Source organism: Trachypithecus francoisi, unplaced genomic scaffold, assembly GCF_009764315.1.
Source record: "Trachypithecus francoisi isolate TF-2019V2 unplaced genomic scaffold, Tfra_2.0 Contig00204, whole genome shotgun sequence".
In the NCBI taxonomy this organism is placed as follows: domain Eukaryota; kingdom Metazoa; phylum Chordata; class Mammalia; order Primates; family Cercopithecidae; genus Trachypithecus; species Trachypithecus francoisi.
The window spans coordinates 95446-110912 of NW_022680506.1; the positions used below are offsets into that span (position 1 = coordinate 95446).

At 41.8% G+C, this 15467-nt stretch overlaps 1 protein-coding gene across 8 annotated transcripts in view; it reads right to left on the reverse strand.

Annotated features, from left to right (window-relative positions):
- The window catches only part of AKAP10 (A-kinase anchoring protein 10), a 79847-nt gene that overhangs the window by 51178 nt on the left and 13202 nt on the right, over window positions 1–15467 (reverse strand). For 6 of the 8 annotated variants that reach the window (XM_033201301.1, XM_033201387.1, XM_033201180.1 and 3 more), the window contains exons 3-4: window positions 10071–10253; window positions 4337–4894 (exon numbers count right to left, since the gene is read on the reverse strand). In XM_033201301.1, the coding sequence (XP_033057192.1) occupies window positions 4337–4894; window positions 10071–10253 (741 nt within the window). The remainder of the gene's footprint in view (window positions 1–4336; window positions 4895–10070; window positions 10254–15467) is intronic. The other 2 variants (XM_033201501.1, XM_033201448.1) reach the window with 1 other exon arrangement.

Consider the following 15467-nt stretch of genomic DNA (forward strand, 5'->3'; position numbering starts at 1 on the left):
TTATTTTTGTATTTTTAGTAGAGATGGGGTTTCACTGTATTAGCCAGGATGGTCTTGGTCTCCTGACCTCGTAATCTGCCCGCCTGGGCCTCTCAAAGTGCTGGGATTACAGGCATGAACCACCGCGCCTGGCCAACCACAATACTTTTTTATAAGGAAACATATGAGAAAATCTTCATGACCCTTGATTAGGTATGACTCCGAAGGCACAATCCATATAAGGAAAAAAATGACAAGTTGAATGTAAATTAAAAAAAAAAAAAAGTCCTGACCGGGTGCAGTGGCTCACGCCTGTAATCCCAGCACTTTGGGAGGCTGAGACCGGTGGATCACTTGAGGTCAAGAGTTCGAGATCAGCTTGGCCAACAGGGTGAAACCCCGTTTCTACTAAAAGTACAAAAAAATTAGCCGGGCATGATGGTGCATGCCTATAATCCCAGCTACGAGGGAGGCTAAGGCAGGAGAATTGCTTGAACCCAGGAGGCGGAGGTTGCAGTGTGCCAAGATTGCCTCACTGCACTCCAGCCTGGGCGACAGAGCAAGATGCTGTCTCAAAAATAAATAAATAAATAAATAAATAGATAGATAGATAGATAGATAGATAGATAGAAAAAAAAAGAGAAAAGGCAAGCTATTGAGATGGAGAACAGATCAGTGGTTGCCAAGTGTTGGGACAGAGGTGGGGTATGACTTGAAAGGTGAAGGAACTAACTGTTCTTTACCCTTACAGTGGTGACAGTTACAGGAATCTATGTGTTAAAACGGATAGAAGTATATGTTTTAAATAGGTCAAACTTACCATATACAACATTTGAAGATAATGAAAAAGGGCCAAATGTAACTAATGGTCTTTTAATAACTCCACTGCTATTTCTATTTTTATTGAAAATTACCACCAAAGCAGAGACAGTTTCCAAAAACAATAAATGTATTACAATTACAGAAACATAATCCCAGCACTTTGGGAGGTCGAGGTGGGCAGATCATGAGGTCAGGGGTTCAAGACTGGCCTGGCCAACATGGTGAAACCCCATCTCTTCTAAAAATACAAAAATCAGCCAGGCATGCAGGTGGGCTCCTGTACTCCCAGCTACTCAGGGGGCTGAGGCAAGAGAATCGCTTGAACCCAGGAGGTGGAGGTTGCACTGAGCCGAGAGTATACCACTGCACTCCAGCCTGGGTAACAAAGTGAGACTCCATCTCAAAAAAATAACAATTACAGAAATAGACTTTGGACTTCCATTTCCAGAAACAGGTTAGAAACGTTTTCCAATACTGAATTCCCTCAAAATGTTTTTTAAAAAGATGAGTTTGTGTTAAAGTAAGGAAAACACTGGGAGCCAGAAACAAATACAGGCAGTTCCCTTATCTGAAACATTTGGGGCTAGTAGTATTCTGGAATTCAGAATTTTGGAAGGTTTTACAGGGACAACACATTAAGTTTAACAGACAGCATATTAATTAACACTCCAGCACCACCTGGGACAATACCCCATAATCAAAAACTATCATATTTCTGCAATAAGTACAAATCTGCACTCATATAGGATTAGTATGAGCACCCAAGACAAAAATTCAGTTTTAAGTGGTACCAGAAGGGTAGTGACACAGGCCCCAGCTGCATGGCAAAAGAGAATGCAAACACCTGAAATAACCTAATTTATACAGAGTACATGGAGAATTCCCACAGATAAAACTCCAAGAAACATGTTCACAGCCAAAAATCACTAAAATCACAAGCCACCAAGAGTCTGAATCTGAGGAAACAAAGAAATGCTGAATCAGGTCCACAAAAACTGTAGACAGTAGAATTATCAGACAATAAATATACATTTAATAAAACTAAAGAAATAAAAGATGGGATCAAAAGTGGGATAAAGTGTGAAAGGAATAAGAAACTACAGGCCGGGCGCGGTGGCTCAAGCCTGTAATCCCAGCACTTTGGGATGCCGAGGCGGGCGGATCACGAGGTTAGGAGATCGAGACCATCCTGGCTAACACGGTGAAACCCCGTCTCTACTAAAAAAAATACAAAAAACTAGCCGGGCGCAGTGGCGGGCGCCTGTAGTCCCAGCTACTCGGAGGCTGAGGCGGGAGAATGGCAGGAACCCAGGAGGCGGAGCTTGCAGTGAGCCGAGATCGCGCCACTGCACTCCAGCCTGGGCGACACAGCAAGACTCCGTCTCAAAAAAAAAAAAAAAAAAAAAAAAAAGAAACTACAAAAAATGATCCATAGAAATAAAAAATTCAGTAACTTTTTTTTTTTTTTTTGAGATGGAGTCTCACTCTGTCACCCAGGCTGGAGTGCAGTGGCCTGATCTCAGCTCACTGCAAGCTCCGCCTCCCGGGTTTACGCCATTCTCCTGCCTCAGCCTCCCGAGTACCTGGGACTACAGGCGCCCGCCACCTCGCCCGGCTAGTTTTTTGTATTTTTTTTAGTAGAGACGGGGTTTCACCGTGTTCGCCAGGATGGTCTCGATCTCCTGACCTCGTGATCCGCCCGTCTCGGCCTCCCAAAGTGCTGGGATTACAGGTTTGAGCCACCGAGCCTGGCCTAACTTTTTTTCTTTGTTTGAGCTGGGGTCTTGCTTGTTGCCCAGGCTAGTCTCAAAACTCCTGGGCTCAAGCAATCTTCTCACCTTAAGCTTCCTGAGTAGCTGGGAGTACAAGTGTGTGCCACTTCACCCAGTTTACAATAACTTTGTGATGAAAATAACATGCGGCCAGGTGTGGTGACTCATACCTGTAATCCCAGCACTTTGGGAAGCCGAGGCAGGTGGATCACTTGAGGTCAGGAGTTCAAGACCAGCCTGACCAACATGGTGAAACCCCATCTCTACTAAAATATAAAAATTAGCCAGTGGTGGTGAGCGCCTGTAATCCCAGCTCCTCAGCAGCCTGGTTGAGGGAAGGAAGGAGGGAGGAAATAACACACTGAAAACTTGATTCAGTAGCAGATTAGACCTCATTTTAGTTCACTGAGAATGAGTGAACTAAAAATCTGAAATCACTTAGCCCTTTGAGACACAAAGAACACTTAAGATGAAAAAGAAGAACATGAAGGCTGTCTAATCAAAATCCCAGGTAATAATTAAGAGTATAGAATTTCTAAACTAATAGAGAAGAAAAACAAACAGGTGCTCTTGTCAAAATGCTTCTAGGTCCACATTTACTGTACAACCTAGGGGAAGTTACCTAACCTTTCTAAGCCCTGGTTTTCTCATGTGTAAATAAGATAATCATGCCTACTACCTGCATAGAGGTCTTGTGACTAATAAATAAAATCCAAATATACACTAAGCACAGAACTTTTTTTTTTCTTTTGAGACGCAGTCTTGCTGTTGCCCAGGCTGGAGTGCAGTGGCACGATCTCGGCTCACTGCAAGCTCCGCCTCCCAGGTTCATGCCATTCTCCTGCCTCAACCTCCCAAGCAGCTGGGACTACAGGCACCCGCCACCACGCCCGGCTAATTGTTTTGTATTTTTAGTAGAGATGGGGTTTCACCGTGTTAGCCAGGATGGTCTCGATCTCCTGACCTTGTGATCTGCCCGCCTCGGCCTCCCAAAGTGCTGGGATTACAGGCTTGAGCCACCACGCCCAGCCCTAAGCACAGAACTTAATAAATGTCACTTATTGGCCATTTTAAAAATAATTTTTAAAAATTTTATCTGCAGCCAGGCGCGGTGGCTCAAGCCTGTAATCCCAGCACTTTGGGAGGCCGAGACGGGCGGATCACGAGGTCAGGAGATCGAGACCATCCTGGCTAACACGGTGAAACCCCGTCTCTACTAAAAAAATACAAAAAAACTAGCCGGGCGAGGTGGCGGGCGCCTGTAGTCCCAGCTACTCCGGAGGCTGAGGCAGGAGAATGGCGTAAACCCAGGAGACGGAGCTTGTAGTGAGCTGAGATCCGGCCACTGCACTCCAGCCTGGGCGACAGAGCGAGACTCCGTCTCAAAAAAAAAAAAAAATTTTATCTGCGAAGTGCAGTAAAATATTAATCAAATTAAGACTGAGGGACGAAATAAGGCTATGTGGATAACGGTTTGATTTCAAAATCAGTGGAGGAGAAAAGTAGGACATTTGACCCTTCTTCATTTACTAATTCTGATAACACACTTCTTAGAAGGTCCAGTCACTCCAGATATCCCTCCTGCTCCTTTTCCATACACCCATCTGACTCTACTACACTCTCCAAATTCTCCCAAATTTACAAGTAGTTAGAGGAGGAAAAAAAAGATTCCAATCATTTTATTCCTCATCTGAAGTTCTGCTTTGTAAATTAAAAAAAGAAAGTGAGACACACACGTACACACAAGAAAATCACATACTCACTTTTCATTAGTTTTCCTGACAATTCTTTTAGTGGAGAAGCAGGACTATTTTTACTGGCTACTGTAAGTGTAGAGGAAGATTCTTGGGTTTCCATGGAAACTTGATGAGTTCCTGCTCTGGCCCTTTCAAGATGGAGAGAATGGGCACTGTCATATTCCTGGGAAAGCAGCAAGTGATTCTGAGTGCTGTTAGTTCTATTATTCAGGTCAATTCCTTCTGAATGAGTCATAAAAAACTGTGCTGAGCTGGAATCCTCCAATCTCTTGTCAAGAGAATCAGTTAAAAAAGCTGCTGTAGTTTCGTGCTTTTTAGATGGAGAGACAGGCTCAGCCAGTGAGCTCTGCTTCACTGTGTTTAAACTGTGTGCTCTTATTCGTGACCAAGTTGTTGAGTGAAAACTTTCAGCTTCTAACCAAAATTTCACCAAATGCTCCATTCGCCGAAGTTCCATGAATTGAATGAAGTAAGGGAGGACAACAGTGTCGTGCAAGACTTGTTCAAGGGTCTTAGAAAGGCTTGATTTGGTCTCTTGAGTCTGGTAGTCCAGACAAGATCTGCCTAAAAGATAGAAGCAAAAGAATTAGCAGTTCAGCAACAAATAATTTCAGATTGACAGATTAGTCGATCACTTTTAGCAATAACTGGTACCAGAGACCTTAAATAAAGTTTACTTCCTACCAACTAAAATAAATTTAAAAAACTACAAATACTATGCTTTTGGTTTCTAAACAAAGTACAATTCTCCAAAACTTGCCTAAATTATTAAAAAGTTCTTCGTAACTCAATAATTCTCATATCTCTTTTAATGGCAATTCAGATCATACAAATTCTTTTTTTTTTTTTTTTTGGAATACTCTTCACTCTTGTTGCCCAGGCTGGAGTGCAATGGCACGATGTCGGCTCAATGCAACCTCCACCTCCCAGGTTCAAGCGATTCTCTTGACTCAGCCTCCTGAATAGCTGGGATTACAGGCACCCGCCACCACGCCCAGCTAGTTTTTGTACTTTTAGTAGAGACGGGGTTTCACCATGTTGGTCAGGCTGGTCTCAAACTCCTGACTTTCGGCAATCCATCCGCCTCAGCCTCCCTAAGTGCCGGGATTGCAGGCGTGAGCCACCGCACCCAGCCCAGACCACGTAAATTCTTAAGAAAACAAACTTATGATACTAGTTCCAAAGAAAAGGGGCCAATAAAAATATTAAAAACTATACTCAACCTCATTAAAAATTCCAGAAAAGCAAATTAACATAAAATGCATTTTTGCTGTCAAATTAGATTTTTTTCAAAAATTATTAAGCAGTAACAAGGGCACAGGAAAACAGGCAACACTCTCATTCACTGGTCATGGGGATGTAACTGGACAAAACCATTTTGGAGGAGCATTCAGGAATAGATAGCAAAGTCTTAGCAAACTGCATGATTTTCAATTCAGTAATTACACTTGTAGGCACTTATCCTGAGAGAAAATTGTGGATATATCTACAAAGATGTTATGAAGTCAGCATTATTCATTCATAGTAGGTTAAAGAGTAGCTTTGAGATCGTACCTTGAAATATGAAACTAAACTTAATAAAAAATCATTTATCTTATATTTAACTAAATTTAAGTTATAATTATAACCACAAGCTAATTGTTAGGAAAAAGAAAAAAAAATTTTTTAAATTGGCTTTCATAGCAAGATCATAACGATGGTCATTCTTACAAAACTGACTGAGGGTTTCATCAATTTGTCAAAAGAGCTTTTCTTAATCTGTTGATCACAAAGATGGTCATTCTTACAAAACTGACTGAGGGTTTCATCAATTTATCAAAAGAGCTTTTTTTTTTTTTTTTTTTTGAGGCGGAGTCTTGCTCTATCGCCCAGGTTGGAGTGCAGTGGCCAGATCTCGGCTCACTGCAAGCTCCGCCTCCCGGGTTTTACGCCATTCTCCTGCCTCAGCCTCCCGAGTAGCTGGGACTACAGGCGCCGCCATCTCGCCCGGCTAGTTTTTTGTATTTTTTAGTAGAGACGGGGTTTCACTGTGTTAGCCAGGATGGTCTCGATCTCCTGACCTCATGATCCGCCCGTCTCGGCCTCCCAAAGTGCTGGGATTACAGGCTTGAGCCACCGCGCCTGGCAAGAGCTTTTCTTAATCCATTGATACTCAAATCATTTTTTTGAAGTACGCCATGTCATCATCATCAGTCTTACTGTCAATGTCAACTAGTTCATCTTTGTCAACATCACAAACTTGAGGAAATTCTGATCTTCTGCGAGATTTACAATTTATTTTAATTAAATTCTATGAGATAATGCTAGATTCACATGAAGTTGTAAGATAAAATACTGAAAGGGCCAGGCGTGGTCGCTCATGCCTGTAATCCCAGTACTTTGGGAGGCTGGGGCGGGTGGATCACTTGAGCCCAGGAGTTCAAGACCAGCCTGGGCAACATGGTGAAACCCTATCTCTAAAAAAATAATAATACCTGGAGATCCCTTGTACACTTTAGTTTCTCCCGTGGTAACATCTTGCAAAGCTATTGTACAATATCACTCTAAGATACTGACAGTGATACAACACTCTAACTTATTCAGATTTCCCCAGTTTTACCTGTACTCATTCCTGTTTTTAGTTCTTTGTAATTTTATCACATTGAGATTTCTGCATCCACTGCCAAGATAGAATTTCAACATCACAAGGATCCCTCATGTTGCACTTTTATAACTACACCCACTTACCCCTCTCACCTCCTTGTCTCTAACATCTGGCAAACACTCATCTTTTCATTTCTCTAATTTCTCTATTTCAAGAATAGTATCCAAATGGAATCACACTGTATGTAGCCTTTAGGGATTGGCTTTTGTCTGACAGCAAAATTCCCTTGATAGTCATCCAAGTGGTTGCATGTATCAACAGTTTGTTCCTTTTTACTGCTGAGTGGTATTCCATGGTATGAATGAACCAGTTCATTCACCTGCCGAAGAACATCCAATTTTTTGATATTAAGGTGCTATGAACATTTGTGCACAGGTTTTTGGAGGAAGGTAAGTTTTCATCTCTCTAGGAAAAATGCAGAGTGCAACTGCTAGGTCATATGGTAATTGCATGTTTCACCTCATAAGAAACCACTAGCCAAGCATGATAGTTCACGCCTGTAATCCCAGCACTTTGGGAGGCCGAGGCGGGCTGATCACCTGAGGTCAGGAGTTCAAAACCAGCCTGACCAACATGGTGAAACTCCATCTCTACTAAAAATAAAAAATCAGCCTGGCATGATGGCAGGCACCTGTCATCCCAGCTACTCAGGAGGCTGAGGCAGGAGAATCACTTGAACCTGGGAGGCAGAGGATGCAATGAGACAAAATGGGGCCACTGCACTCCAGCCCGAGAGATTCGTCTACAAATAAATTTAAAAAACAAACAAACAAACAAAAAAACTGCTTAGGTCAGGCATAGTAGCTCACGCCTGTAATCCCAGCACTTTGGGAGGCCCACACGAGTGGATCATTTGAGTCCAGGAGTTCGGGACCAGCTTGCGAAACATGGCGAAACCCTGTCTCTACAAAAATACAAAAATTAGCCAGGCGTGGTGGTATATGCCTGTAGTCCCAGCTACTCAGGAGACTGAGGTGGGAGGATCACCTGAACCTGAGGAGGCTGAGGCTGCAGTGAGTTATAATCACGCCACTGTACTCCAGCCTGAGCAACAGAGTGAGACCCTGTCTCAAAAAAAAAAAAAGAAAAAGAAAGAAACTGCTGTTTTCCAGAGTGTCTGTACCATTTCAAATTCTCATCAGCAACTTATGAGTGATCCAGCAAAACTTATAATTTTACTCTGTGAGCCATGTGCATTTTGTTTGCTATGTATTATTGCTAAGTGTGACCCACAAACACATTGACACTGGTTTGAATACACACAAAAGTAAAGAGAGATGTCAAAAGAAGGACTGATTTTATTAGAAGTCTATTCGTTCATGGATCTTTTTTTCAACTTATGACAACATGACATGCAATTTTCTTTTTTTTTTTTTCTTTTGAGATGGAGTCTCGCTCTGTCGCCCAGGCTGGAGTGCAGTGGCCGGATCTCAGCTCACTGCAAGCTCCGCCTCCCGGGTTTACGCCATTCTCCTGCCTCAGCCTCCCGAGTACCTGGGACTACAGGCGCCCGCCACCTCGCCCGGCTAGTTTTTTGTATTTTTTAGTAGAGACGGGGTTTCACCGTGTTAGTCAGGATGGTCTCGATCTCCTGACCTCGTGATCCACCCGTCTCGGCCTCCCAAAGTGCTGGGATTACAGGTTTGAGCCACCGCGCCCGGCCATGACATGCAATTTTCTAAGTGCAAAAATTTGGTTAACAAATATTGAGAAAATAAAGGTATCCTGCATATGTTTTTGTTTTGGAAGAACTTATTTTAATATAAAGGATTTTACCATACATACTGTGATTTGCTTCTCACTTTCAAACATGCCTTAGACATTTTCCCATGTCTTTTTTAGACTTCTAAATGGCTACACTCAGCCAGGTGTGGTGGCTCACGTCTGTAATCCCAGCACTTTGGGAGGCCTACATGGGAGAACTGCTTGAGGCCAGAGGTTTGAGACCAGCCTGGGCAACACAGTGAGACCCCGACTCTACGAAAAAATTAAAATATTATCTGGGTGTGGTGACACATGCCTGTAGTCCTAGTAACTCTGGAGGCTGAGGCGAGAGAATAGCTTGTGCCCAGGAGGTGAAGGTTGCAGTGAATCATGATCGTACCACTACACTCCAGCCTGGGCAACAGAGTAAGATCCTGTCCCAAAAAAATAAATAAATAGAAACAAATGGCTACACTATACGCCAGAGCAATGCGTATACCACAATTTGGTTATTTTCCTCTAACAGATATATCTGTTGTCCATAATTTTTTGCTATCACAAACAATACAACAATGAATAGCCTTAAACATACATACATACATGTGCATATGAATGAGCATATCTGAGGACTAGGTCTTAGAAAGAGTGGCCTAAATGACATGCATATTTTATACTGATTTCCAAATTGCTTTCCAAAGAGTCTTCAACGAATTACATTATCACTAAATAGGAGGGGTATTTTTCCTTGCATCTTCACTAACATTCAAATTGTCAAACTTTAAATATATGCTAATGTGGGTCAGGCGTGTGGCTCATGCCTGTAATCCCAGCACTTTGGGAGGCCGAGGCGGACAGATCGTGAGGTCAGATTGAGACCATCCTGGCTAACTCGGCCCATCTCCACTAAAAATACAAACAATTGTATTGTTTGTATTGTGGAGGGTGCCTGTAGTCCCAGCTATTCAGAAGGCTGAGGCAGGAGAATGTCGTGAACCCGGGAGGCAGAGCTTGCAGTGAGCCAAGATCCTGCCACTGCATTCCAACCTAGGCGACAGAGCATATATATATATGCTAATATGTTAGGGAACATTAACTGATTATTTTAATTTGCACTTCCCTCAGTAATAAAGTGAAGCATCTTTTTCATATATTTATATTTAGTAGTCCGACATATTTCTTCTGGAAATGCTTGTTTTTCTACTGGGCATGCTTTATATTCTATACTTACAGGAACACAACACAGTGCTAACCATTATACTTGTAGTTGTTATTTTAAATATATTTTTTCCAAAGCATCTTCCAGTTATATAGTTTTGTATCCTACGACAGAAGTTTCACATATTGTACTCAAATCCTTCTGTTGCAAGTTAACAAAAAATGATAGTTACTTACCCAGGTCACCAAAATGAGCGGCCTCCATGTGGCTTGGCTGCTTCTTAAGTGTGGCTGTCCTGCTACTTGAAAAGGAGTCCATGTTGGCAGAAATGGCATTGATTGCAACATGACTTGGTCCTGCAGCCTCCAGCAAGGCATGATTTTTAGTGCTTTTTTGTGGGGAATGTACGGATATTGAAGCTATAATTTTTCAAAAAATTGTTAAGAATTAAACACAATTTGATAGCCTAAAATTCTCATAAGGGGGCTTTCAGAGAACTTTAAAAAATTAAATTTTGTAACATTACTCTTAAGTCAGCATACTCAGCAAAAAATACTTTACAGGAAAAGTAACTTAATCAAGTGGCAGAAAATTGGGAAGAAAACACGCTATTTTTTTTTTTTTTTCAGACAGTCTTGCTCTGTCATCCAGGCTGAAGTGCAGTGGCACGATCTCCGCTCACTGCAACCTCCGCCTCCCAGGTTCAAGTGATTCTCCTGCCTCAGCCAGGAGAGTGGCTGGGATTACGCATGAGCCACCACACCCAGCCAGAAAACATTCTAATATTATTTATAATTCTCAAAATACTGTGCCAAAAAGTTAAAAGAGCGAGATCTTTCTCTGAGAACTTCTATTGTGTATAAAGAGTAACAAAGCCAGAAAGCATTCTAAAATATGGATTATTTTAAAATCCTTAAACCTTGCTTGCTTTAGGAACAAAATTGAAATTGCAGAATAAATGCTTAGGGTGGGAGGAAACCTAGAAAAACATTCCTTAGGCCGGGCGTGGTGGCTCTGCCTGTAATGGCAGTACTTTGGGAGGCCAAGGAAGGTGGGTCACCCGAGGTCAGGAGTTTGAGACCAGCCTGACCAACATGGTGACACCCTGTCTCTACTAAAAATACAAAAAATTAGCCAGGTGTGGGGGCAGGCGCCTGTAATCCCAGCTACTTGGGAGGCCGAGGCAGAAGAATTGCTTGAACCTGGAAGGCAGAAGTTGCAGTGAGCTGAGATCGCACCACCGCACTCTAGCCTGAGCAATAAGAGTGAAATTCCATATCAAAAAAAAAAAAAAAAGAAGATAAAGCACACTCAAAATTCATAAAATATATTTTTAGTAGTCTGAAGAAATATCAATATCACCCTTTTGGCTTCAGAATAAAGATAATTTCAGTCATTCAATAATAGTTGTGGGAATTACAAAATGAAGAGTGACTATCTTCAAACTATTTTTTCAATTTTAAAGGAAGGTTTATTTTTATTTTCATGAGAAATTGGAAGGAGCAAAATAATTTTTAGCTTATTTATAAACAAAAGCCAGTTTTCGTGTTCAGACAAGTATGAGTCTATAGGAATGGTGAGACTCTTGCATTGTTTCTTAATTAGATGTATATAATATAAAATGCTATTAACTCATTTGTACAAGGCTTTCCCTGGTCCCTCTAAACATCTCTGTTAGAACTAGCAACTTATTTTTACTACGCCTTCCTCACAGTCTATCTTTCTTGGTTTCCATGGTATTATACTCTCTTAATTTCCTCTTCTATCTGCTCATTCCTCTCATTCTTTTAATATCCTTTTATCATTGCCCAGTGTGTCAGATATGGTCTGCTTCTTTGGCTCCTCTTCTTGAGGCTATCTGTTCTTCTTTTATTCTTTCTGCTAGAAAGCATATTTACTCTCAAATCTTTAATTATTACTAGAGCAATACTTTTCAAACTTTTTTAAAGCTGCAACCTCCTTTGCTTACCCCCAAAATAAACTTAACAAGGGGTCGGGCGTGGTGGTTCATGCCTGTAATCCCAGAACCTTTGGAGGCCGAGGCGGGCGATCACGAGGTCAGGAGTTTGAGACCAGCCTGGCCAACATGGTGAAACCCCATCTCTACTAAAAATACAAAAAAAGGCCGGGCGCGGTGGCTCAAGCCTGTAATCCCAGCACTTTGGGAGGCCGAGACGGCGGATCACGAGGTCAGGAGATCGAGACCATCCTGGCTAACATGGTGAAACCCCGTCTCTACTAAAAAATACAAAAAACTAGCCGGGCGAGGTGGCGGGCGCCTGTAGTCCCAGCTACTCAGGAGGCTGAGGCAGGAGAATGGCGTAAACCGGGAGGCGGAGCTTGCAGTGAGCTGAGATCCGGCCACTGCACTCCAGCCCGGGCAACAGAGCGAGACTCCATCTCAAAAAAAAAAAAAAAAAAAAAAATTAGCTGGGCTTGGTGGCGCGTGCCTGTAATCCCAGCTACTTGGGAGGCTGAGGCAGGAGAATCGCTTGAACCTGGGAGGCGGAGGTTGCAGTGAGCCGAGATCTCGCCACTGCCCTCCAGCCTGGGCAACAGAGCGAGAATCTGTCTCAGAAAAAAAAAAAAAAAAAAAGTAATTCTGGCAAATTCAAGGGGAACATCTTACTCACACCCTCCACATGGACTCTTTGCAACAGCTCCTGGGGTACACCTCTGCAGAGCAGATGAGAAATCTCTGATCTCTATCTGTGAATTGTCTTTGACCTGGACTTTGGTCTTGTATCACTGATTACCCGCTACTAGGCATTCCCACCCACACTGACTTTACCATCTTCAGCACAATCTATCTAAATATCAACTTAAAACATCATCGTCGGCCAGGCGCAGTGGCTCAAGCCTGTAATCCCAGCACTTTGGAAGGCCGAGACGGGCGGATCACGAGGTCAGGAGATCGAGACCATCCTGGCTAACATGGTGAAACCCCGTCTCTACTAAAAAATACAAAAATCTAGCCGGGCGATGTGGCGGGCGCCTGTAGTCCCAGCTACTCGGGAGGCTGAGGTGGGAGAATGGCGTAAACCCTGGAGGCGGAGCTTGCAGTGAGCTGAGATCCGGCCATTGCACTCCAACTTGGGCGACAGAGCAAGACTCTGTCTCAAAAAAATAAAATAAAATAAAATAAAATAAAACAACACATCATCGTCTGATTCTCCTCTCAATTTCCCTGTCTGTTCAATCCACCAGTCTCCAAAACTCAAAATCTTGGTCCCATTCTTTTTCACTGTATCTGTTTACTTGCCAAGATTTGTTGACTTTTCCTTCAAGATGTTTAAACATTTACTTACCTGTTTATTTTTAACACCACACCCTCAGTGCAAGTCTGTCTGTATTATAACAAAAAAACTTCCGGGGTCTCCATCCTGCAAATCTCTTCCAGACTAACCTTTCGTAAACACCACACTTACAGCATCAATATCTTGCTCAAAAACCTACAGTGGCTTCCTGCTTCCTGTCTCAATTCTCTTTTCTGGTCTTTACAGCCTTCTATACCTTCATCTCAATCTTTCTGTAAAAATCTCCCTTTACTTGTCTGAAGGCCCCTCTGCCCAATATATCCTCAAATAAGAAGCTGGGCTGGTAGGGAGAAAAGAGAAAGAATCTCTCATTCAAATCTTTCTTAATCTTTAACTTTTTTTTTTTTTTTTTTTTGAGACGGAATCTCACTCTGTTGCCCAGGCTGGAGTGCAGTGGCCTGATCTCAGCTCACTGCAAGCTCCGCCTCCCGGGTTTACGCCATTCTCCTGCCTCAGCCTCCCGAGTAGCTGGGACTACAGGCACCCGCCACCTCGCCCGGCTAGTTTTTTGTATTTTTTAGTAGAGACGGGGTTTCACCGTGTTCGCCAGGATGGTCTCGATCTCCTGACCTCGTGATCCGCCAGTCTCAGCCTCCCAAAGTGCTGGGATTACAGGCTTGAGCCACCGCGCCCGGCCCTTAATCTTTAACTTTTATACAAGGTAAGTGTTATTTCCATGAAGTCTTCCCTAAACTTCAGAAATCATTTGCTGACCTCAAATTCCTCTGAACTCCTTGTGATGCTTCATTTAGTTTGACGAATTCAACAAATTGAAGGCTATGTTAAAACTAGATAATGATAGCTACCAATGGAGGACCTACTATATACCAGGCACTATACTAGTTTCTCTATGTATGTTTTTTTTGGATATTATTTCATCTATCTCTCACGACAATCTTGTAGGACCATATTTTCCTCATTTTAGAGGTGAAGACAAAAATGAAAACAAGTTGAATACTTTGCCCTAGGTTAATGAGCTAGTAAACAGCCATTTCAACAGGCAGGATTTCAACCTAGGTTTGCTAGACTCTAAAAAATCACTCTCTAACCTGTGGTTTAAAATTCAGACCTTAAAATTACTGTGCATATAAAATAACATATGTAACATATGTAAATGAATGACTCAAAAGCACCTCCCACCCAACATAACAAAACTGAACATATAATTTCCTGGCTTGGTTCTGTTAGGCAAGTCAGAAGGTAGGTATCAATCTTAAATATTCCTCTCTCTCACACCTCATATTTAATCAATAATAAACTTCTATCCATTTTGCCTCCTAACGTTTTTTCAAGTCTGTTCAGATCTCTTTACTTCCATCACTACCAATCTAGGCCAAGCCATCTGTGGAATTACTTGATTAATGTTCCTCTCCCCTACTAATCTGGAAGTTCAATGAGGGCAGGACCTAAGTCTTTTTTGTTCACTGTTACAGTTTTTGTCTAATGCCCAGAATAGAAGAAGTGTTCTATAAATGGCAGCTATTATTATTTTGGTTTATTTGCTACTGTTCTGCATATAAGTTTGTCTTTCTAATGAGACTGCAAACGTCTTGAGGGGCTGTTTCTTGTACTGCTTCTGTATTATCCTAAGGTTAAGTCAGTGAATGTTAAGTACAGGTTACCTACTATCATAATCAGAGTATGAGCATAAAATTTTTTAGCCCGGTAGAGATTTAGAAATTAACTAGGCCACTTCCCTCATTCAACAAATGAAGAATCTGAAGAAAGTTACAACTTCCCAAGGTCATACTGTTAGTGGCAAAGTTTAGAGTGAAAGTGTTGTTCTCACTGCCTGAGACGTCTAAGTTCCTTCCTTCTACTACAATCAGATCTAGTCTTTTTAGGTCTCTGCTTGAGAAGGGCTTTAAGCCTTTATCACTGCCAATCAAATTTTGCTCAAAGAAGGCAGTTTGAACTAATGTGGAATCCAACTGGCTTTAAATAAGTAAAGTAGGCTGTAAAGTACCTTATTTTTTTTTCCCTAATTTTACAACTTTCCTAGGTTATAATTAGTCTTTTCCAGCAAATTGAGCATGTAGAATACTCAATGCGAGCAATGCAACATAAACACATTTGAAAGAAAAATCTAAATAAGCAGCAATCTACAGATTTTATGGAAAAAAACTGATGAAATCAATATGTAATGACTATGGAAACAATTTCCATTATAATTTTCCCATTTCAATCTCTGTATACTGGACAAATAAAATCAGTGAATAATACAGCATCTTTAAAAAGTATGCTCTAATCTATAAACAAGGACTATGTATCGATCGCAACAAAAAATAAACAAAACTAATATATTTTAAATTAAGT